Source organism: Pelodiscus sinensis, chromosome 14, assembly GCF_049634645.1.
Source record: "Pelodiscus sinensis isolate JC-2024 chromosome 14, ASM4963464v1, whole genome shotgun sequence".
In the NCBI taxonomy this organism is placed as follows: domain Eukaryota; kingdom Metazoa; phylum Chordata; order Testudines; family Trionychidae; genus Pelodiscus; species Pelodiscus sinensis.
In genome coordinates this window covers 33119279-33141565 of record NC_134724.1, presented here as the reverse complement: position 1 = coordinate 33141565, position 22287 = coordinate 33119279, and the positions used below count along the sequence as shown (strand labels likewise).

Genomic DNA, 22287 nt, shown 5'->3' with positions numbered 1-22287 from the left:
TGCTGATGGCATTTCAGTCAACAGCAACATCCTGCAGGAGCCAGGCTGCCAGTAGTAGAAAGTGTGGTAAAGATGTACACTTCTACAACACTTTATCCTGAAATATACAATGGTTGGGCCAAAATTGTTGGTAACGACGCAACCCGGAATGAGACACACTTGACATTCAGATCTCAGGTTGAGATCAGAGCCAGCAGTTATTTTTTCTTATACACTATGCATACTGAGAGAGCACGAGCACCTACAGAACCCCAGTGATATTTTCAGTCACTTTTCAAATTTTAATCCACATGAGACATCACAATGGTCTAATCTACTAACAAATTACAGAATATTAGAACTGGAAGGGACCTTGAGAGGTTTCAAGTCCAGTCCCCTGCCCTCATGGCAGGACCAAACATGGTCTGTCTAACCTGCTCTTAAATATCTCCAGTGATGGATATGCCACAACCTCCCTAGGCAATTTATTCCAGCGTTTAACCACTTTGACAGTTAGGAAGTTTTTGCTAATGTCCAACCTAAACCTCTCTTGCTGCAGTTTAAGCCCATTGCTGCTTCTCCTATCATGAGAGGCCAAGGAGAACAATTCCCCCTCCTCCCTGTGACATACCTGAAAATGCCACTGTCCCCCCTCTTAGTCTTCTCTCTTCTAAACTAAACAAGCCCAATTCCTTCAGCAGTGCCTTGTAGCTCATTTTTCTAGACCTTTAATCATTTTTGTTGCTCTTCTCTGGATCTTCTCCAATTTCTCAACATCTTTCTTGAAATGCGGTACCCCGGAACTAGACACACTACTCCAATTCAGGCCTAATCAGCGCAGAGTAGAGTGGAAGAATGACTTCTTGTGTCTTGCATTAACAGGAGTGTTGTGAGCATCCCAGAATCATGTTTACTTTTTTTGTGACAGTGTCACACTGTTGACTCCTATTTAGCTTGTGGTCCACTATGACCCCTACATACCTTTCTGCAGTACTCCTTCCTAGACCACTTCCCATTCTGCATGTGTGAAACAGATTGTTACTTCTTAAGTGGAGTACTTTGCATTTGTCTTTATTAAACTTCATCCTGTTTACCTCAGACCATTTCTCCACTTTGTTCAGATCTTTTTGAATTTTGACCCTATCCTCCAAAGCACTTGCAACCCCTCTCAGCTTAGTATCATCTGCAAATTTAATAAGTGTACTGTCTGTCAACATCTAAATCGCTGATGAAGATTCTGAACAGATCCAGTTCCAAAACAGAACCCTGCGAAACCCCACTTGTTATGCCCTTCCAGCATGCCTATGAACTGTTAATAACTACTCTCTGAGAACGGTTTTCCTGCCAATTATACACCTACCTTATAGTAGCCCCATCTAAGTTGTATTTGCCTAGTTTAGTGTTAAAAAAGTCATGAGACCCCATATCAAATACCTTTCTAAAGTCTAGGTATACCACACCCACTGCTTCTCCCTTATCCACAAGACTTGTTATCCTATCAAAGAAAACTATCAGATTAGTCTGACATCCTATCAACTTATTTTCTTCCAGATGTTTGCAGATGAATTCCTTAATTACCTGCTCCATTATCTTTCCTGGGTTGTTCTTATTTTCCTTTTTATAGAGGGGGCACTATATTTGCTCTTTTCTAGTCTTCTGGAATCTCTCATGATCTCCATGATTTTTCAAAGATGAAAGCTAAAGGCTCAGTTACCTCCTCTATCAGCTCCTATTCTAAGATGCATTTCATCAGGCCCTGGTAACTTACAGACATCTAACTTTTCGAAGTAATTTTTAACTTAGACATTTTTAATACAGAGAAGCTTTTAAAACTACATATGTAGGAAAAATTTTAAGCCTGGTGCATGAAATTTCAATGAAAGGTTATCAAATATAATTCCCTTAATCACTCCTAATCGCATGTCAAGATTCCTGTATTCACCACGCTTGGTGTCAGCAAATCCTGAGAACCAGAGATATGGGGCCAAGTTCAGACTGGACATAAGCAGGTGCCTCTTTGCTTAGTTATACAAGCAGGTGCAACTCTATGTAAGGTCTGAATTTGCCCTTTGCAGGTCTAAAGAACAAAAAATATACCAGTAAAGTACAGCCACATGTAAAAAAGAAATTCTCTATTTAGTAGTGCCACTGGAGAATAATAAAGGAAATAATCACCATATCTGCAGACTCACTCGAGAAGGCTGTCCTTGGAAGGCAAGATTTTACAAATAACAGAAGAATACATAAAGAGAAAGTTAACAGTGTTCAATTGGCCTACTTGCCAAAGTGTACAATCAGGAATATTTTCTCTGGAGAGTCTGCAAAGAGATAATATCTGTGTGGTGAATATAGAACAGCAGTTGCTTACCCAGTTGTAGCCATATCACTGCTCTCTTTTGAACCATCATCATCTGCAAATAATGGAGGCAGAGATGAGCCAGCCATCAGGTTCTCCATACCTCTAAGAAAAGGAAATGGAAGCAAAATTAATTCTCCCACATATCCTGCCCATTTAAAGATCTGTCTTTAAGTCTAACTTAACTGCCAGTTTTTAAAAGCAATACAGCACATGCACTCAGCAAAACTTTTTAATTATTTAGACCTATAGATTTGATTTTGTGATGTGTACCTACCAACTTATATTACTGAGTTATTTTGTGTTGGTCCCATCAATCAGGTATTTATAAGTAGAAGGAGGTGGTCAGGGAGAGCATAGGACTATTATTGAGTGGGGAAGGCAACCTAGGTTTTGTCTACCCTTAATTTAAAACGCAGTAGCGACAGTGCTTTAAATGGAAAGTGTGGCCACTGTCTGAGTATAACCACCCTTGGGAGGGGAGTAGCTAACAGTGCTGGGAACACAGCTCCTAGCTCTTTAGTCTGGTTCACACTGGTGTCTTACAGTGCTGTAACTTACTGCTCTTGGGGAGATAGGAAGGGGATTTTTTTCACCCCCTATGACTACCGAGGTTATTTCCACAATGATGACAAACCCCCAGACTCCCTACATCCAAGTGAGAGACTCAGATCCAGACTAATTGTCGAATGTAAACACTTTGGCTACCGTAGATCTTTTTAAAAAGGTATTTATGTAGTCCAGGACGACAAGAAAACGCCTAAAAAAGTCCCAGCTGTAAAGTATCTGACTTGGTAAGGCAGTATTATTTTAAAAAGATGAGCAGCAGAATGCAGGATTCGCTACTAAACAGATGTTTGAAGGAACAGTTACAATCTGTGAGGAGAAATCAGATTTTGAATGCTAAAAAGGCCATTTGCTGCACACTTATCGATGCTGCATCATAGCAACAAATCCTGCAACTTCTGCATCCTTGTGGTCCCTTCTAACCCTATTTTTTTAAGTATTCAGTTAATTCTCTGATCAGCAGATCAATGTGAGGGCTAGGTGAAATCAATCTAATTTTTACCTAGAATGGAAATCATGCTTTCAACATTTCAATACAAAAAATGTGTTGTAGATGCGTGTATGTATGGATTGAAGGTGGTAGGAGGAAAATAAAGGAGTCAATACCTTCTTTCTACTTTGCCTACTTCTGGAAATCCATTATACTGCGTCCTTTCTAATGATCTCAATATGGAATTGAAAATGAGGGACCCGTTTCTTTGGAATTTAACAAAAAATATAAAGTTTGGGTTCCTACCTAATATAAATTGTGATCTGTTATGGGAAAAGGCAAGTGCCTCTTATTGATATAAGAGAAAGAGGCTCAATCAGGAAGGCAGATAGCCAATACTGGTTTCCTATACGATGGGAACTCTTTATCAAACACCATTCTCAAGTGTGTAAAGAGTGCAATAATGATCGGAAGTGTTCTAAAATAGGAGATATGTAGGATACACTGATGGAGTAGAGCAGCGTTTCTCAAAGTGGTCTGAGAAACCACTTTGAGAAACATGCTAACTGGCCACGCCAGTTTGTTTAGTTACTGACACCACAGCCACAGAGCCTTGCAGCTCCCATTGGCTCCAGTTTGCCTTTTGCAGCCAAGGAGAGCCACAGGATCGGGGTGTTCGGTATTTTTAGTTAAACCATCTGACAACCCTAGCTGCAGCACTGGTAAATAAACAAATTGGCACGGCCAGTTAATATGTTTCTCAAAGCGGTTTCGCAGACCACTTTAAGAAACCCTAAAGGAGAGTGAAGCATTTTGATCCTGAAGGAAATTAAGAGAGGGGCTGATATGATCTTCTAAATCAAGGTGGAATTCTTAAAAAAAGCACTGTGGGAAAGTGCAAAAAATAATTAACTTGGAGGCCTCTTTTGTCAGATGACACTGTAATCCACATGTCTTGAGAGAATATATACTGTCTGCTAGTGAACAAGCCATCAAAGTGCTTTTCTGTCCATCATGCCCAACATGACTCCTCTTAATGGGTTCCTCTTTATATCTGGAGCAAGTCAGCAAAAACAATGCCTCAGCTTGCTTTCAAACTGCCAGTAAGCAACCAGACATCAAACTCAACAACATACAAGCACACCACAAACACAGGAAGCTGGGAAAACACACACTTCTTTCTTCTTTAAAGTTTGTGCTATTTCCTCCATATGGTTTTCATACTAATTCCTTCAGTCAGAGAACAGACAGGCCCCAAAAAAAGAAACGGTTGAAATACTAATTAATAAGCAACGGCTGCTGAAGTGTTCCAGTAGACAGGAAAACAATGCAATTCCTATCATGATGGCTGCAAATGGATGAGAATCTGTATATGATGGCAGATTAAGGGTGATTTGCCAGCACTGGGGCTTCCAAGCCACTTCCTGTTATTGGTCCTTCAGTTGTGGTCTCTGTGCCTGAAAGCATTCCAACCCTCAGTCCCCATGTTATGGTCAGTAAGGCCCAGAGTGGCAAGACTCTTCAAAAACGCAGAACGCAATATTTTGGGAGGGAAGTTATTGCATCCAGTGGAACAATGCGGTGTCTCACTGACAAAGGGGAGGCTGTTTGGACTTTTCTCCCAACCTTCAACCTAGCAGTAATTGTGGGAGAAGAAAGGACTTGAATAGGCTAGTCACAGCTCTATCTAGCCTGTGACAATTCTTATACAGCTTTGCAAGTATGAATTCTGACCAAAGCATTTACAGAACTAAAGTGATACTGTTGTGTCTGAGATATAGACGCTGATTTAAAACAATACCATCAATTTCTTGGGTTTTTTTACAGCCTGCTTTTTGGTTAAAAACAATATAAAGGACTGTGACAGGGCACACACACCCTGCACTGGGCAAGGAGTGGGTTAGCCCTGTTCTGAGGACTGAGAAAGCCGCACCCCCTTTGCCTTACTGGGCACGCTGGAGCTGCACAGATGTAAAAGGGAGGATCTCAGCTCAATTGGGAATGGCAAAAGGATGTGCATTGCCTGCTGCAGGCAAACTGCAGTGACCACCCAGACATTGAGGAACTACAGCACAGGCTAAAGGCCAGTCGCTTCCAGAGAACTCAGAGTATTAAAACGCAAAACAGGCATAGACAAATCCCAGACAAGGAAGGAGAGACAGAGATCTGCACTGGAGCTGAGGCGACTTTAGCAGGAAGCAGCCTAGGGGAACCAATGGCTACTTGGTGAGTGAGCTGATGCCAGGGAGTCAGTATGTTTCATTTGGAGCTTTTTGCCCCCAATTCAGTGTCTAGAGATACAGCCACTAACAGGGTACAGACCCTCCCATTCCACTGGAACCCTGCCCAGGACCCTCCTGCTGGGGGATGTAACTTCCTCCCCTATCTCCTGTCGCTTGAAAGGGGACTACACAACCCTGCGAAGTGGATGAAACATATCAACTTTGGCCATCAAACCACACTGCCCTGTGAATAGGGGTGAGTTATGAACTACAGCCACCGGTCCACACTACCTTGTGGATGATGGCAAATTACTGACTTTTGTTACCAAGCCACTCTACCCTCCAGATAGGGGCAAGTTACCGACTCATGCTACTGAGCCACTCTGCCCTGTGAATTGGGGCAAGTTATTGACTATAGCCATTGGGATGCACTACCCCATGAATGGGGAAAATTCACTGACTTTGGCCATTGGGCCACCCTATCCCATGGACTGGGTGGGGATTTGGCAGAAAGGCCACTCAGTGGTAGAACTGTGGGTGGAGCTATAGGCACGGATTGGGGAGAAAAAGCAGAGAATGACATGGCAGCAGCAGAAGGGAGCCAGGCACACTCTCTGGGCAGGGTTGTCCCAATCTGCATTACAAGGACATTCCAACAGTTAACTCCACAAGAGCCAACTTAAACTCAACTTCACTGCTTAATATTTTTGATTACCCTAGAGATATTTGTTTTAAATTCCAACAATGGCTAACACTGTTTCAGCTTCACCGAATTAGCAGCGTTCAGAGCCCCACTGGAGAGGTACTGCTGCCATTTAAGCACAATGTTGAATAGAAATGCTCTGCACTAGAGTAAATAACATGATGCTTAAAAAGCCACCTGCATATGAATGATAGGGCTCTCAACATCACCAGCACTGCTGAAACTCAGCCAGTTCAGACAGTGAGAATGTTTTGAAAAACAAATCCCCACTACATGCAAGAAATGCCATGGTGTCTCTTCCACTGACTTCTAGGATTACATTTGCATCCTTCATGGACAAGAAGAGTCCTACAGGTAGTACAGATGCTTCTCTTAATAGATGTACCACTGGATCTCCTTTGATACATTACCAGGGCATGGAGCAGAATGGGAGAGAAACAGAATTGTGCATGAGAGTAGTAAGGAGAGGGATGCTAAAGATGGGGAAGAGGAAAGTCCCCTTCACATTCAACAACACAAAAGAATAAATGCAGGATCTTTTTCCATGTGTTTCCATGCATGTTATTTGATGGGCTAATATGCATGTTTTTAAACTTCTTTGTATAAAATCCTAAGTTTCAATTCCTGGGTAACATAGTAGCCTTCCCTGAGCAATGTGAGAGTAGGACATAGAGTAACTTGTCAGCTATGGCTGGGATGGATGGACTCTGGATGGTGTCTCTAGCCACCTATCCATTGAGACTTATGATGGGTATCTGGAGGGAGCATAGGCCAGTAATGGAGCCCTCACTTTCTGTCCCTGCCACAATTCCCTCTGTGCTGATGGGGCTGTCAACTTGTTCTTCCCAGCTGTTTTGGTCCAGCAGGAGCAGCCACAAGATAAGATTGTCTCTTAGCAAGTACAATTGTGGGCCATTCATTCAGCCCAATCAGATACCGGAAATCTCCACAGGAACGTACAAAAGAGATGCCAGTTGTATGAACCTCTGCAGCTGTAGTCACAAAGTCATGCCAACATTGCAGCCGCATTTTACTCCTCCAAGCTCTTTTTAACTTCCTTCTGTGTGTTTGATCTGGATTGACTACTAGTTAATCAGAAGCCAGTTAGTTACAATTTGCCGTATCTGTTCAGACACAGAGGGTTGAATGCCACCAACATCACAGCTAATGAGCTGCTTGTGCTTTTGTTACCATGGGCAGTAAGGAGTCACCAAAGACACCCTGCATTGTAGGTAACCACAGCTACACCATTTAACCAAGACTGTAAACAGTCAGTGGTATTGTCTGCTCCAAGCATAAGTTTGTTGTCATATTCTCCACAGTCAATACTTAGTTAACAAATGCAGCAGCTAATAGTGTTTCATCCTTGCCAGCATTATATATTGTTATCACATGGCCATTTTCTTCTGAATAGTTCAGCATACCTATTTACTGCAGAGCAGCTAATTCCCTAGTATACCCACATACACAGTCTGCCCAATGCTGCACCTCCAGGCAGATGGAGATTTCAAGACATATTGCCACCACATATGGAAGCCATTACTCTATTTATGTAACCCCTTGCATTCCATCTGCTGTGAAGGCCATGAGATAGCTACTTGGAGTATCCAAGAATGCTCTGTTCCAAAGTGATACTGTAGATGTGGACACACAAACAATGTCAGCTGTGAGGTAGAAAGGCTGCAGCATAGACACAACTCAAAACAATGTTTGTTGTAAACTGGTATAGATGAAAGAGTGTCAGGAACAAGTTACAAAACCACACTATGAACAGTCTATGTTTAAATATTAGTGTGCACTCTGAACAAAGCAATAGGTTAGAAAATGCACACAAAATGTAACCAAGGGCATTTGTCAAGTCATTTAAAATATTTTTTAAATCCGTTGACAAAGTTAAACATTCAGTTACACAGCAGCAGCAGCAGCTTTTACATACAAGCCTATCCCACCATCCTCCCCCCAAAACACTACTATACTTCTAGAATTAAAATTGGAAGTAATGTTAACACCTAAACAATACTTTCCCTTCTTATTGGGCTATTTTGCAACTTTTAAATTGTTTGTATCACTTTCAGAAAAAAAACACACACACCCACCTCCACCAGCTATTTTGCTATCCCTGAAATAGCCAGAATTTTGCATTTGCTCTGGCAGATTATGTCGCAAACAGATGGACTGGGTCCTCCGCCATAAATCTTTTGAACTATCCAAAACAGGTTCCACGACCCCACTCTTAGATATTATTTTTCATTACCACTTCCTCTCTATACCCACATATTTCCCCTACAGCAACTTCAAACCCAGAGAATGGCCCCTCATCTGAGACTCTGATGAACTACAGTTATATTGAATTCTCCCCCACCTCTATACTCACATTACACATTTTTTTATCCTTTTTGGTATTTAACCGCCCTCCCCCAATCCTGTATTTGTTGGAAAAAATCAGTACAACAGTCACCTTATCTCTGCTCTGAATTCTGCTATTTCATTTCCATATCTTAAATTTCTGATGTTTAGTGTCCCCTTTACTATCCATACATTTATGGCAATTTATGCTGGATTCTCAGGAGACAGTTATTGTATAATACAACAGCAAAGAGCTAGGTCTATTACTGTTGAGCTTACAGAAGCTATGCAGAAAAATGCTAGTGCTAACTTGAATTCTTTCTGAGATTGTTCAGATTAGTACTAGGGATGTTAAACTGCAGTTATCTGACTAATAATGTAGTCAATACACACGATTAATCAATAAGGACCGCTCTGCAAAGCTACAGCTGGGGTAAGTCCAGGAGTCGACTTCTGCTGCCTCCGGGAGCCACAAATGCTGCAGCTCTGCATTTTAAATGTAGTAAGAGCCACCAGCAGAGGCACAGCGTTCTGGACCAGAATGAGCTGGGACTGCTTGGTCCTGGCTCACTGTGACGGGGTCTGAACGCCCCTGTTGCCGCGCTCCGCGGGGAGCGTGGAGCCCATATTGCCACTTGCACTGTGTGTTCGCGTGCTGCTGCACAGCTGGGCGGCGCCATGAACCGGAGCAGGACGCCTTGGGTGTGTAAAGAGTGTGCCAGGAATGACATAAGAGGGGCGGAGAGGCCGGGGCACATAGCGGTGACATCACAGGGAGGGGTGGGGCAGGAGAGACAAGGCGGGAGGTACGAAAGAGAAATGGACACAGGAGCAGAGAGGAGACGAAGGAGGAGAGAGAGGACAGTCACCAAGAGCGAGTGGAAGGAAGAGCAGCAGGGCTCAGCTGGCTTCGGTGAGCAGTCTGCTCTGGTCAAGGAGACGGCCGGGAGCAGTGCGGACTTCCCCCAGCTAGAGCCAGGGTAGGAAGTAGCCCAGAGCGGGGCTTCCCTGCTAAAGCCTGCTGTCTGATGAGTTATGGCAGGAATCCCTGTCAGCCGGACAGAAACTTGTCTATGCCTGTCCTTAGGGCCGGCTGCGACCCATGAGAGAGGGCGGGTCTGGGCCCCCTTACCCTGACTGCCAAGGGCGGGTGCCAGTGTACGAGCTATTGGAGGCCGAGACTCTAAAAGACTGCCGAAGAGGCACGGTGGCCTGTGAAAAACTCTGAGCAGAGGGCCAATTAGGAACGTGAGTGGGAAACCACAAGAGAGGGGGACTAGCCCGCTCGTTCATACTCATGCTGAGTCCAGCAGCTACTGTTTGCTGCTGCTGGAGCAGGCCCTGCCTTCAGCCAGCTCTGACCACCGTGAGCAGAGGCTGCTCCGGCACCAGGCCCTGTTCGCAGCAGCCAGGGCTCTCGGCCCACCGCGGGTAGAGGCTGCTTTGCAGCAGCCTCCCCTATCCCCCGCGCCGCTGCTCTAGTAGAGGCAGCAAGTGGTTAGGGAGAAGACGGAACCACAGAGCCGGTGCTGGGGGAAACTGGCTACACTAAACTTAGAACCACAGAGCTGGAAGAGACCTCAGAAGGTCATCAAGTCCAGCCCCCTGCTCTAGGCAGGACAAATCCCAATTAAAGCAACCCAGCCAGGGCTTTGTCAAGCCGAGACTTAAACACCTCTAGGGATGGAGACTCCACTACTTCCCTAGGTAACCCATTCCTGTATTTCACTACCCTCCTAGGGAAATAGTTTTTCCTAATATCCAACCTGGACCTTTCCCACCACAACTTGAGACCATTGCTCCTTGTTCTGCCATCTGTCACTACTGAAAACAGCCTCTCTCCATCCTCTTTGGAACCTCTTTGGAAGTGGAAGGCTGCTATCAAATCCCCCCTCACTCTTCGCTTCTGCAGACTAAATAGACCCAACTCCCTCAGCCTCTCCTCATAAGTCATATGCTCCAGCCCCCTAATCATTTTGGTTGCCCTCCACTGGACCCTCTCCAATGCGTCCACATCCTTTTTATAGTGGAGGGCCCAGAACTTGACACAATACTCCAGATGTGGCCTCACCAGAGCCGAATAAAGGGGAATAATGACATCTCTGGATCTGCTGGCAATGCTCCTCTTAATGCAACCTAATATGCCATTAGCCTTCTTGGCTACAAGGGCACACTGTTGACTCATATCTAGCTTCTCATCCACTGTAACCCCCAGGTCCTTTTCTACAGAACTACTACTTAACTGGTTGGTCCCCAGCTTGTAACAATGCTTGGGATTCTTCCGTCCCAAGTGCAGGACTCTACACTTGTCCTTGTTGAACCTCATCAGATTTCTTGTGGCCCAATCCTCCAATCTGGACCCTATCTCTGCCCTCAAGCGTATCTACCTCTCCCCCTAGCTTAGTGTCATCTGCAGACTTGCTGAGGGTGCAATCCATCCCCTCATCCAGGTCATTAATAAAGATATTGAACAAAACCGGCCCTAGAACCGAACCTTGGGGCACTCCGCTAGAAACTGACCGCCATCCTGACATCGAGCTGTTGATCACTACCTGCTGGGCCTGGCCCTTTAGCCATCTTTCCGTCCATTTATCCAATCCACATTCCCTTAACTTGCTGGCAAGAATATTGTGGGAGACCGTATCAAAAGCCTTGCTAAAGTCAAGGTATATCGCATCCACTGACTTTCCCACGTCCACCGAGCCAGTTACTTCATCATAGAAGCTAATCAGATTGGTCAGGCACGACTTGCCCTTTTTGAATCCATGCTGACTATTCCTAATCACTTTCCTCTCGTCCAAGTGCCTCAAAATGGATTCCTTAATGATCCCTTCCATGATTTTTCCAGGAATCGAGGTAAGACTGACTGGCTTATAGTTCCCTGAATCGTCCTTTTTCCCTTTTTTGAAGATGGGCACTACATTTGCCTTTTTCCAATCATCCGGGATTTCTCCCGATCTCCACGACTTTTCAAAGATAATAGTCAAAGGCTCCTCAATGACATTTGCCAACTCCTTCATTACCCTCAGATGCATTAAGTCCAGACCCATGGATTTGTGTATGTTTAGCTTTTCTAAATAGTTCCTAACCTGTTCTTTACCGACCACTGGTTGTCCATCTTGTGTCACTTAGCCAACCTTGTCCGTGAATACAGAGGCAAAGAAAGCATTGAATACTTCAGCTTTCCCCACATCATCTGTCACTAGGTTACCTCCTTCATTTCCGATAATCCGGCACCTTTAGGACCCAGGGGGTGCCGGATTATCAGATATGCTGGACTATCGGAAGGGGGGGGCTATGAGGGGTCTGGGGTGGGGTGGAGGGGATGCCACCCCAGACCCCTCATATCCCCCCATTCCGATAGTCCGGTTCTGCCGCAGGCATCCCCGATTGAGCTACTGCTAGTCAGTTTCAGCAGCGGCTGAATCTGGGATGCCTGGGGCAGAGCAGCTGGGGTGCTGCCGGGTTGGTCCCACAGCCCCGAGGGGCAGCACTATAGGACCAACCTGGCAGCACCCCAGCTGCTCTGCCCCCGCCTTTCCCAATTCAGCTGCTGGTCAGTTTCAGCAGCGGCTAAATCGGGGAAGCCGGGCACAGAACAGCTCCAATTGTCCGGCAGCCAGATCACTTCCGGGTTGCTGATGGTGCCGGACCATCAGGAGTACCGGAGCATTGGATGCCGGACCAATGGAGTTTTACTGTATTAAGCCAGCTCCTCCCAGCACTGGCTCCTGTCTCATAGACTTTAAGGTCAGAAGGGACCATTATGATCATCTAGTCTGACCCCCTGCACAGTGCAGGCCACAGAATCTCACCCACCCCTCCCAGAATAATCCTCTCGCCGATATCTCAGATATTGAAGCCTTCAAATACTTTGAAGACCACAAGATGCAGAGAATCCTCCAGCTGTGATCTGAACCCCATGCTATAGAGGAAGGCGAAAAACCTCCAGGGTCTCTCCTGTCCTCCCCTTGCTGCCTCTCAATTGGGGCTTGAAGTGGGGGAGTGTCAGGGTGGCTGCGGGCTGGATCCACTGACTTGGCAGGCCAGATCCAGCCTGTGGAGGGCCCTTTGCCCACCCTGCTTTAACCTCACTCAACACCCCTTTGCCCCAACCTCACCCCCATGCTCCCCAGAGTGAGGCTGCCCCCTCTAGGAAGTGTGGTCACCACTGCCACGTGGGCAGGGGAAATGGACATTGGTGGCATGCCCCCTCCATCCCCAAGCTTGCCCTCATGCGTAGAGGTCAGGGAGGGATTGGGGGGGGCGAAGGGGGTGGTGTAGCGCCCCAGACAGGCCACCATCTTACCTGGGTGGGAGGGATGGAGGTGCCTCCTAATCCACCTCTTCCTGCCACCGCCACCAGCAAAATCAGCCATGCGGGCAGGGGACACTGCGGTTGGAGGTGTGCACGTGCTCTCCTCCTGCCCCCCGCCATGCAGCTATTCCGGCCTGAGCCGGAGCTGCAATCTGCTGCCATACGCATGGCTCTTCCAGCCCCAACTCCAGACATTTTTCCTTCACATTCAGCAAAAGACTTGTACTTCATGTTCTAGAACTTCAGAATCATTTATGTAATGTTTTGATGCTGTTACTGAGTAAAGGAAGGAAGAACTAACTGGATTTGACAATCCTCTGAACGTCTGAGAGACCAGCTGTCTAGATTGATGGACAGGATGAGAAAGGAGAGAGACAAAGAATAAAGGAAATGAATGGCCCTCAAGAGACAGAGTTCAGCTATATTTTCCTTTTTCCTTTCTTCTTATTCTGTTTGTCTTGTCACAGCATTAATTGCTGTAATAGCAGCCTGTGATCTGAATGAAGGAAAATTCCCTAATAAAATCAGGAAGGATCACGTACTTAGACAAAAGAATGGAAAAGTTAATAAGTAGTGGTTATAGAACAATGAATATCACTATATAATCCAAATTCTGATCTAGAGTAAACTGCAGCTAGTCATCCCAGTGCACTAGAAGTAAGAGTGAATGAGGCCATGAACTGCACTGGTTGACTGACTTTTCCATAAACAGCAGCATGGTGGCATTTTGTTTCATTCCAGGCACCCTCCTATGGGGCAGTAATATTCAGCTTCAGGCCAAATAATAATTTTTAAAGCAGATTTCTAAGTCTATTTAGTATGAAACTGTGAAATCATTAGATATCTACTTAAAGTACATACACAGTAAATCAATTATAGCCAATTTGTCTAAAAACAATTACATTATTTACAGGACTGCAGCCAACCACACTAATCCATCCAGATGTCCATCTGGATAGAGCACACGATGTATCCCTTTTTATTAATAAATGGTGATAGAACTTGCAAGTGAGAAAATATATCCAGTGCCTGCAATAAATGTCTCAGTAGCGTTAGCCAGGATATGTTGTTGTTTCCTAAGCCTAGGTCAGGAATAGAGAAAAAATAAAATAATACCTCAGCCCATAAGTTTATTGACTCAAAATCATATCGAACACATGAAAGAAAAACAATCTGAGCAAGCAAGAGTCCCCAAATACAAGAAAAAGGTGACATTTTAATTAGAAGATTAAGTTCAAATACTTCTGTATAGTTGGAAAACTCTGTACCTGTCAACACAGCTGAATGTCATAAATGAACATTTGGTATTGCTTTGCCCAGGGGTGGGCACTAATTTTTGATGGGGGATGACACTAAGAATTTGATAAGCGGTCAAGGGCTGCACTGTTCCACGAAGATGAGAGAATCTGGGAAAGAGGTTGGGTGCAGAAGGAAGCTTGGGTTAAGGGACTGGGGTGCAGGAGGCAGTGTTGGATCTGGGAAGGAGTTTGGGTGAAGGAGGGTTGTGACCTGGGGCAAGGGCGTAGGAGGGGGTGCAGGGGATTAGGGTGTAAGGTCTGTGAAGGGGTAGGGATGCACGAGGGGGGCAGAAGGTCGGGGACAAGGAGGGGCTGGGGTGCCAGAGGCAGGCTCTGGCTGGAAGGCACTCACCTGGGTAGCTCCCAGCCAGCAGCTCAACAAGTTCCTCAGCCAGGCTCCCTGCCCCCCATTCAAAGCAGCTGGCTGTAGGGCCATGTGCAGGTCTGAATGCTGCAAGCCTGGAGGGGTAGGGATACTTTGTGTGCTGCCTGGCCTTAAAACAGGCAGTTCCCATTGACCCAAAGAGATTGTGCTATGGGTAGGGGCAGAGTGTGGAGCCTCTCTTCCTCACCCCTCATGCTCACATCATTCAGAGCAGTGTGCAGGGGAAAGGCATTCAGGAACCCTGGCTGAGGTTCCCTCTGGGCTGTGGGCCAGATCTGGCGGCTTGACAGGCCAGATGTGGCCCGCAGGCCATATTTTGCCCATCCCTAGCTTTGCCACATCTAAGCACAAAAGGCTTTTGGATGGATGAACAGGGTTGTAACATTTCTAATCACACAAAATGGAAAACCCATGCCTTGCCCCAATTCCCTCCATCACTTGCTCTCCTCTGCCTTTACTCACTTGCTTACTCATTTTCACTGGACTAGGGCAGTAGGTTGGGGTGCAGGCTTCAGCGTGAGGCCAGAAATGAGGGTTTCAGGGTGCAGGAGAGGGGCTGGGTCTGAGGAATTGAGATGTGGGAGGTGTTGTGGGCTCTGGGAAAGAGTCTGGGTAAGGAAGGAGTCTCAGGGCTGGGGAAGGAGTTTGGGGTGCGGGAAGGACCCCCTTACTGGGGCCAATGGCTTCAGAGAGTTGGAGGGGGTTTGGGCTGGGACAGGGAGCTGGGGTGCATGCTCTGGGCTGTGCTTACCTCAGGCAGCTCCCAGGAAGTCACTGGCTCCTCAGTAGAGGTGCCACTTGGGAACGCTGTGTGCTGCCCTTGCCCACTTGTACCACTCCCGCAGCTCCCATTGGCTTTGATTCCTGGCTAATGGGAGCTATGGTGTTGGCACTTGACGTGGAGGCAGAGTGTGGAGCTCTTCCCACCTAGGAGGTGGAGAAACACGCTGGCCACTTCCCAGGAGCCACTCAGTCCCACGCCAACTAGACTTTTAACAGTCCAGTCACCAGTGCTGAGTTCTACGGTTCCATTTTGACGACGTGTTCCAGTTGAAAACTCCTTCCACACTTTGTTTCAAGTGTCTTGTGTCTGTCTTTGCCAGGCAGCCAGCTCTGAAATGTGCTGCACAAAAGAGAATGGGTAAAGAAATAAGTTCCTCTCTCTGAGGAGAGCACAGTGCACTGGAGTTTTATAAGTGAATAAAAATCATTTCACAATGTAAAAAACCAAAAAACAGTAAATGAAAATCAAAGGATCTGTACTTCAGCACAGACAAAGCAGAAATATCATGATTCCCTCTGGCATCATGTATCCAATCATGTTATAACAGAAAGCCAGCAGAGGTGTAAACAGGTAAATTTCAGATTGAACCATTCTGCTTTTATCCAAATGAGAAAATGCAGACTCCTGTAAAAGCAACAGATTGCTCCAATTTGATGGAGGAAAAGCACGTTGACTAGCATACTTAGCTGCATATGTGATTTTATTTGTTTATATACATAGCACTTTAGAGGAAAATCTAAGGATTCTAGAAGATCAGTACGAAAAGCCTAAATTAGGGAAGATCCCTTTGCCCAACCCTAATGATGAATATAGCAATAAAAATATTTATTACTGATGGCCAAGAAGATCATACCAATGCCTAAATTGCAGAAAAGACACTAGCTGACTGTTTCTAAGCAACCTGACTGCAGCATAAGATGGGGAGAAATGTAAACCTTAAGAGTTCTACAGATAGTTATCTGGATCCCTGCATGAAATTCCAACAATGCCATTAATACCTCAGGCCTTCAGTAACAATTGCTAAACATTTACACAATTCTAATGTTTTCAGATCCACAGATTACTACTCCCACTTAAGTGCATTCTGTGGTTATAGAATGTGTCCTAACATCTCAGGAATATACAAATTCTAACACTACACATATTTTTGTCCATTTCCCTGTCTGTCTCTCACAAAAATAGTCAGAAAGGATATTCCCTTAAACAAAACAGTTCTTTGCTCAACTTTGCCATTTCAGACATGTGAGAGAGAAGACTTAGCACTTTGCCCAAAGATTAATAAAGTAAACTCTCTCAGAAAAAAGAGAACAGGGCACAAAATTCAGATTTGAGAACAGTTGATTGATAATGTCCTGACCAAGGGAGCCAACAGCCTCTGCGGGCCCATGGGCAAGGAGGGTGGGAGGGAGGAAACCATACTTCTGAAAGGGGTGGGGCATTCAGTCCTCCGCACTGTGCACCCTCAGAGCTGAACACGGTGCAGTGCTCCAGGAGCAATTTAAAGGGCCCAGGCTCTGGCCATCACTGCTACTGACTATTATTTTTTAGGCATTTCTCTCTTAACTTCTAAATTTGACTCCTGTTCTAGTATGTGACATTTTCTTTTTGTGTAATTTTTTTTTAAAATTGTGTATTATAAACTAAAGATAGACCTTAAATATTCTCCTGCAGCATCCAAATTCTTTACTGAGCACAAAGGATTCTCATTTTTTTTTACAAAAATAAACAAATGCGATCACAAACAGGTCTCTGGTAAACTATGATTAATTTTGAATGATCAGATAAATCATTTGATATTGTAAGTTCCCAGCTGAATTTATGCACAGCCATTTTTAGTCAAATTTAGATTCAGTGTCTGTGAGCATTGGTGCTAGTAAGTCATTTTAATGCTGGTGGAATGCAAACACAAAATGGCCATGAGTATAGCAATTCATTAAAAAATGTAAATGAATGATCTCTAAAGTTTTTTCATGCTGTTTGCTCAGATCTAAACTTACTAGCAACATTCTAGTGTTGCAAGGATTAATTAAATGTGTGTAAAGTGGCTTGGTGACTTGAAATGCTACATGATATGAGCAATTAAGAATGTTAGATAATTCTAACTGGTTAATGAGTAACAAATTATACATTTGAAGAGAAAATAATTTAAAAATAAAAACACCTGCACAGACTGAGAAATTTAAAGTGATTTTAAAATAATATTTTGTAGGGCTTTTTCTCCCATAAAGCTGTACTCTGATTTCCAGGGGGGAAAAAAATCTATGGCAGAAGTAAGCTCCCAACTCACTTGGATTCTATGAAAGGAAACTCTTAAAGATGATAGCTAGGAGCCAAAGAAGGCTACATGAAGCCAGAGACATACCCAACAAGATGAGTCATTAGTGATCATTTTACCAAAGAGGGATGAATACTCTGGATGAGAGACCAGAGACTAGAATGTGAAAAAGCAATGGCAATACAAGGGGTGATTCACCACTGACCCAACAGAAAAGCATCTCCCTTGACCAAGAAAAGCAGCCAACACAGCTTGGAACTAGATATTTTAATACACTAGTATGTATGTCAGGGCAGAAGGTTAAAGGAAACGAAATGTGGGAAGAGGAAGATTCTCACACTAAGAAAGCTACTCATTCTTTTAGATGTCAGAAACTATTAATCTTTATGAACTTAAGCAATGCCAGTTTTCACATACATTCTTTTTTCTCATGTCTGCTGTTGTCCTTGTACTAAGTGAAATCTACTGAGAATGCTTGAATCTATATTAACAAAACAGACAGATTTTGAGAGAGTTTAGGCATGCACTAACTACAGTGTAAGAACAATGCGGAGTCCTGTGGCACTTAAAAGACTAACATTTATTTAGGCATATGCTTTTGTCAGCAAAGACTCACATGCATCTGATGAAGTGGGTTTTTGTGAGTGTTGACGAAAGCTTATGCCCAAATAAAAGTTAGTCTTTAAGGTGCTGCTGAGGACCCATTGTTTTTGCAGATACAGACTAAGACAGCTACTCTTCTGATATTTGTTACACGTGCAAAGTGACTGTACAAAAATATGTATATACAGATAGATAAATATACACACATACACAGGACATTATATTCAACTTAAAAGACTTTAAGGCATTCTGCCGCTCTCCTCTGCACTAGTTAGGCCTCAGCTGGAGTACTGTGTCCAGTTCTGGGCACCACATTTCAAGAAAGAAGTGGAGAAATTGGAAAGGTTACAGAGAAGAGCGACAAGAATGATTAAAGGTTTAGAGAACATGACCTATGAAGCCAGGCTTCACGAACTGGGCTTTTTTAGTTTGGAAAAAAGAAGATTAAGGGGGGACATGATAGCCGTTTTCAAATATCTAAAAGGGTGTCACAAGGAGGAAGGAGAAAATTTGTTCCTCTTGGTTTCTGAGGACAGGACAAGGAGTAATGGGCTTAAAGTGCAGCAGGGGAGGTTTAGATTGGACAAAAATTCCTAACTGTCAGGGTGGTCAAATATTGGAATAAATTGCCAAGGGAGGTGGTGGAATCTCCCTCTCTGAAGATATTTAAGAACAGGTTAGATAGACATCTGTCAGGGATGGTGTAGACGGAGCTTGGTCCTGCCTTGAGGGCGGGGGCTGGACTCGATGACCTCTCGAGGTCCCTTCCAGTCCTATTATTCTATGATTCTATGAACTGTGGAAAACTTAGGTACACAATGACACCCAACTTGATCATTTCTCCCCCAACCTCCTTTAACCAATTATATTGCTTGTGATGTGTAGCAAATTGACAGATCAGGAAGCTAAAGTAGTTTAGTAGCAGCAGAACAAGCACTGAACAGTTGTCAGAAGCAGTATAAAGGTCAGTGGCCCAACAATAGGTCTCAATGTCTTAGTACTGATCTATGCTAAAAACTTAGGTCAAGCTAGGTGAATCACTTGCGGATGTGAAAAATCCACACCCTCTGAGAGATATATTTTATTTAATTAATTAATTTATTTGGCATATACAGTCCAGTCAAGCCAAGCCCAGCATTCTTATCAATGATGTTCAAGGCACGAAGACCTCCAGGAAGTGGCGTCATTTTGCAGTCCTCAACATTATGGATCATAGTTTGTGGCACTGACGTAGTGGACTGTCTCTAAAAGGCTATTGAAATTCTGCTGCAGCACAAATTCTATGCTGAATATGAAACCAGCTCAAAAGGCTCTATTGTCTTTGTGGTATATCAAATCTAGGTTGCTGCTGAGTGGGGTCTGAGACAGGATAATTATTTGACTTTCTCTGTGAACCAGGAAGCTTGTCACGCATCCTCTACAGGAAATCCTTCATCCAGTAAACTTATCCACAGTTGGTGTCGTAAGGGCAGAAGACTATGTGGTGGATTAAATAAATCTTTCCTTAAGCACAGATGTGGCATATTATGCAATTTCCTCACAAGTGTGTGTCACTTTCCTCTCTGTGAACACCAGGCTCAGCATTATTGCTGAGAACCAGTAAACATGGCAAAGGAGTAGATTTAAGCAGCTAAGCCGATCCAATCTTTGGTGCAGGCAGCACTAGGTTAAAGTTCCATCACCTAGTGCTTCTTAGGGAAGTGAATTATTTATGTGGCAGGGAAAAGTAGGCAGCATTTACCTTCAAACAAACAAACAAACAAACAAACAAACAAACAAACAAACAAACAAACAAACAAACAAACAAACAAGCGGTGCAGCTCTGTCACTGTAGTGTACTGAGTATAGAGAAGCCTTTAGAGCAGGGGTGGGGAACCTTTTTTGGGTCAGGGGCTGCTGAGCCATAGAAATGAGAAGCAAAAAAGAAAAAAAAACCCAAGCACCAACACAGGCTACATAATGCTGGGGGCAGCCCCGTGCTTTGGGGGGCTGTATCTGGCCCATGAGCCTTAGGTTCCCCACCCCTGCTTTAGAGAGAACCCTTTCAGCTCAGGTCTCTCAGATGAAGCTTTTGACAGAATATCACACCCGAGTGCCTAAATCCCTATTTATCATCTAAATGTAAGTATTCTGATCAGAACCATCCCTGCTGATGCAAAATGGCTTCTCTATGATCACACAGGAAGCTGGCTAGCAGAGTTGGGTATGGACATGCCATCACAACCTTGAAATACAAAATGTCTTGACATGCAATCACAAGCTTTAAATACAAAACTATCCTTAATTCTTTTTGGTGTGAACACCCATTCAGTTGCTAGAGTGAGGTCACCAATTCATTTCATACATATCACCTAACAGCCAGGGCTTTGTAACAGACTTTTGATCACTGGTGTTTCAAGTGGAAAGCTGGAACGGAAACAGTAAGATCCTTAGCAAATCTACTAACACAGTGCTTTGTAGAAACTTCTCCTAGAGACTGGGAAGATGGAAATAAGGAATACTAGCAGGTGAGGCCTGTCAAACTGGGCAAAGTCATTTTGCATAGATTACACTTACAGGGAAGTTCAATAAATTAAATATATGTAGTAGAATGTGTGTATTAATGTGCTTGCAAAAGGGAAGCAAAAGAAAAGTTTTAAATTTGTAAGATTTCAACTTCAAACATTATTAATTTTATTGAATAGTAACCATATATAGTAAATTTAAATCAGAAACTTGTAAAGCTTCCATTACTCTTTCTGTAACTAATTTGAATTATTTTGTGATTTGTAACAGTAAAAATGTTCTTTGTACTAACATGACAGTTGATCAGTCAACTCAATTTTCATTTTGTTAGCAACAATTTTTTATGAACTCTAATCATAAAAGTAATGACTTTTCCAAAGAAAAAGAAAAATAATTATTTAAATATTTCATCTAGCATACTCCGATGTAAAAAAGTAGTGCATTCAGCTAATTTAAGTGGCACGATTGTTTATGCAAAATTTGGTGTCTGTAGGTAATCGCAAAGTATGACTTTATTTTGCACAAACATATCTACAAAACAAACAAACTCTTTAAAATATATAATAGATGAGACCTTTATAGACAAAAGACTAGGAAACATTTTCCCTCCTTCCAGTGGCTGGACTCTGGAGGGAAGCTAGAGGCACAGGCAAAGGTGTTAGATGAGTCTGGACTGTGGGGGAAGCCATCAGCACACATCTCCCCCCTTTTTTCCTTCCTTCTTCAAGGTTGTCTGGTTGTAGTCCCTTCTAGACTTCCTGAGTTTCCCAAACGGGGGAGGAGGAGAAGCTATAGTTACAACTCCAAAACAGTTTGAGTCAACATCAAGTTGTAAAAATAGTAAGGATTCATTTTTTTTTTTATTAAAAAGCACGTTACCGGCAATGAGTAATTAATTTATAGACTTCCTGGGGTGACTGGGGGTGAAACTTGACATTCTGATGAAAGAGGTTTGGTTTTCCAAGTCTTTACTGGCTCCCACCAGAGCAGACTCCTACCCCTTGTAACAGTTTCCTGACCTTTAGAAAGGGTCATCCATATTTAACTCAAGACAAAATATGTGCACTGCATTCTGATACTCTATGGCAGGCATGTCCAAAGTCCGGCCCGCGGGCCAATTGCGGGCCATGTTCCGGTTTAATACGGCCCCCACATCCTCCCCCTCTCCTGGCTCCCCGGCGCTCTTTTGAACTGGCGCGCCCAGCGCGCCGCTTCCGGCCGCGCCGCCGCCCATGGCCTCCGTGGTCCTAGAGCCTGCCCTGTAGGGCACGTCCGCAGCCCCGCTCCCCCGCTCGGCTGCGGGTTCGCCCTGCCCCCGGGCCGCCGTGAGGCCGGTGTGCCCTGCGTTCTCCGCCCGCCTCCGACCCCACGGGCCCTCCGCCTTGGGGCTGAGAGTGCGGGGACGGCCCTCACGCATGTTCACTTCTTCAAATCTGGCCCTCTTTGAAAAAAGTTTGGACACCCCTGCTCTATGGTAACATGGTCTATCTCTTAAAAAAATAGGTTAGTTCAGTTC

General features: G+C 44.3%; 1 protein-coding gene across 5 annotated transcripts in view; it reads right to left on the bottom strand.

Annotated features, from left to right (window-relative positions):
• HMG20A (high mobility group 20A) overlaps positions 1 to 22287 on the bottom strand; it is a 74964-nt gene that overhangs the window by 25197 nt on the left and 27480 nt on the right. For 3 of the 5 annotated variants that reach the window (XM_006126246.4, XM_075897380.1, XM_006126247.4), the window contains one exon: positions 2348 to 2440. In XM_006126246.4, the coding sequence (XP_006126308.1) occupies positions 2348 to 2436 (89 nt within the window). In that variant the 5' untranslated portion in view covers positions 2437 to 2440. Of the gene's footprint in view, positions 1 to 2347; positions 2441 to 15355; positions 15728 to 22287 lie in introns of all 5 variants that reach the window. The other 2 variants (XM_075897381.1, XM_075897383.1) reach the window with 1 other exon arrangement.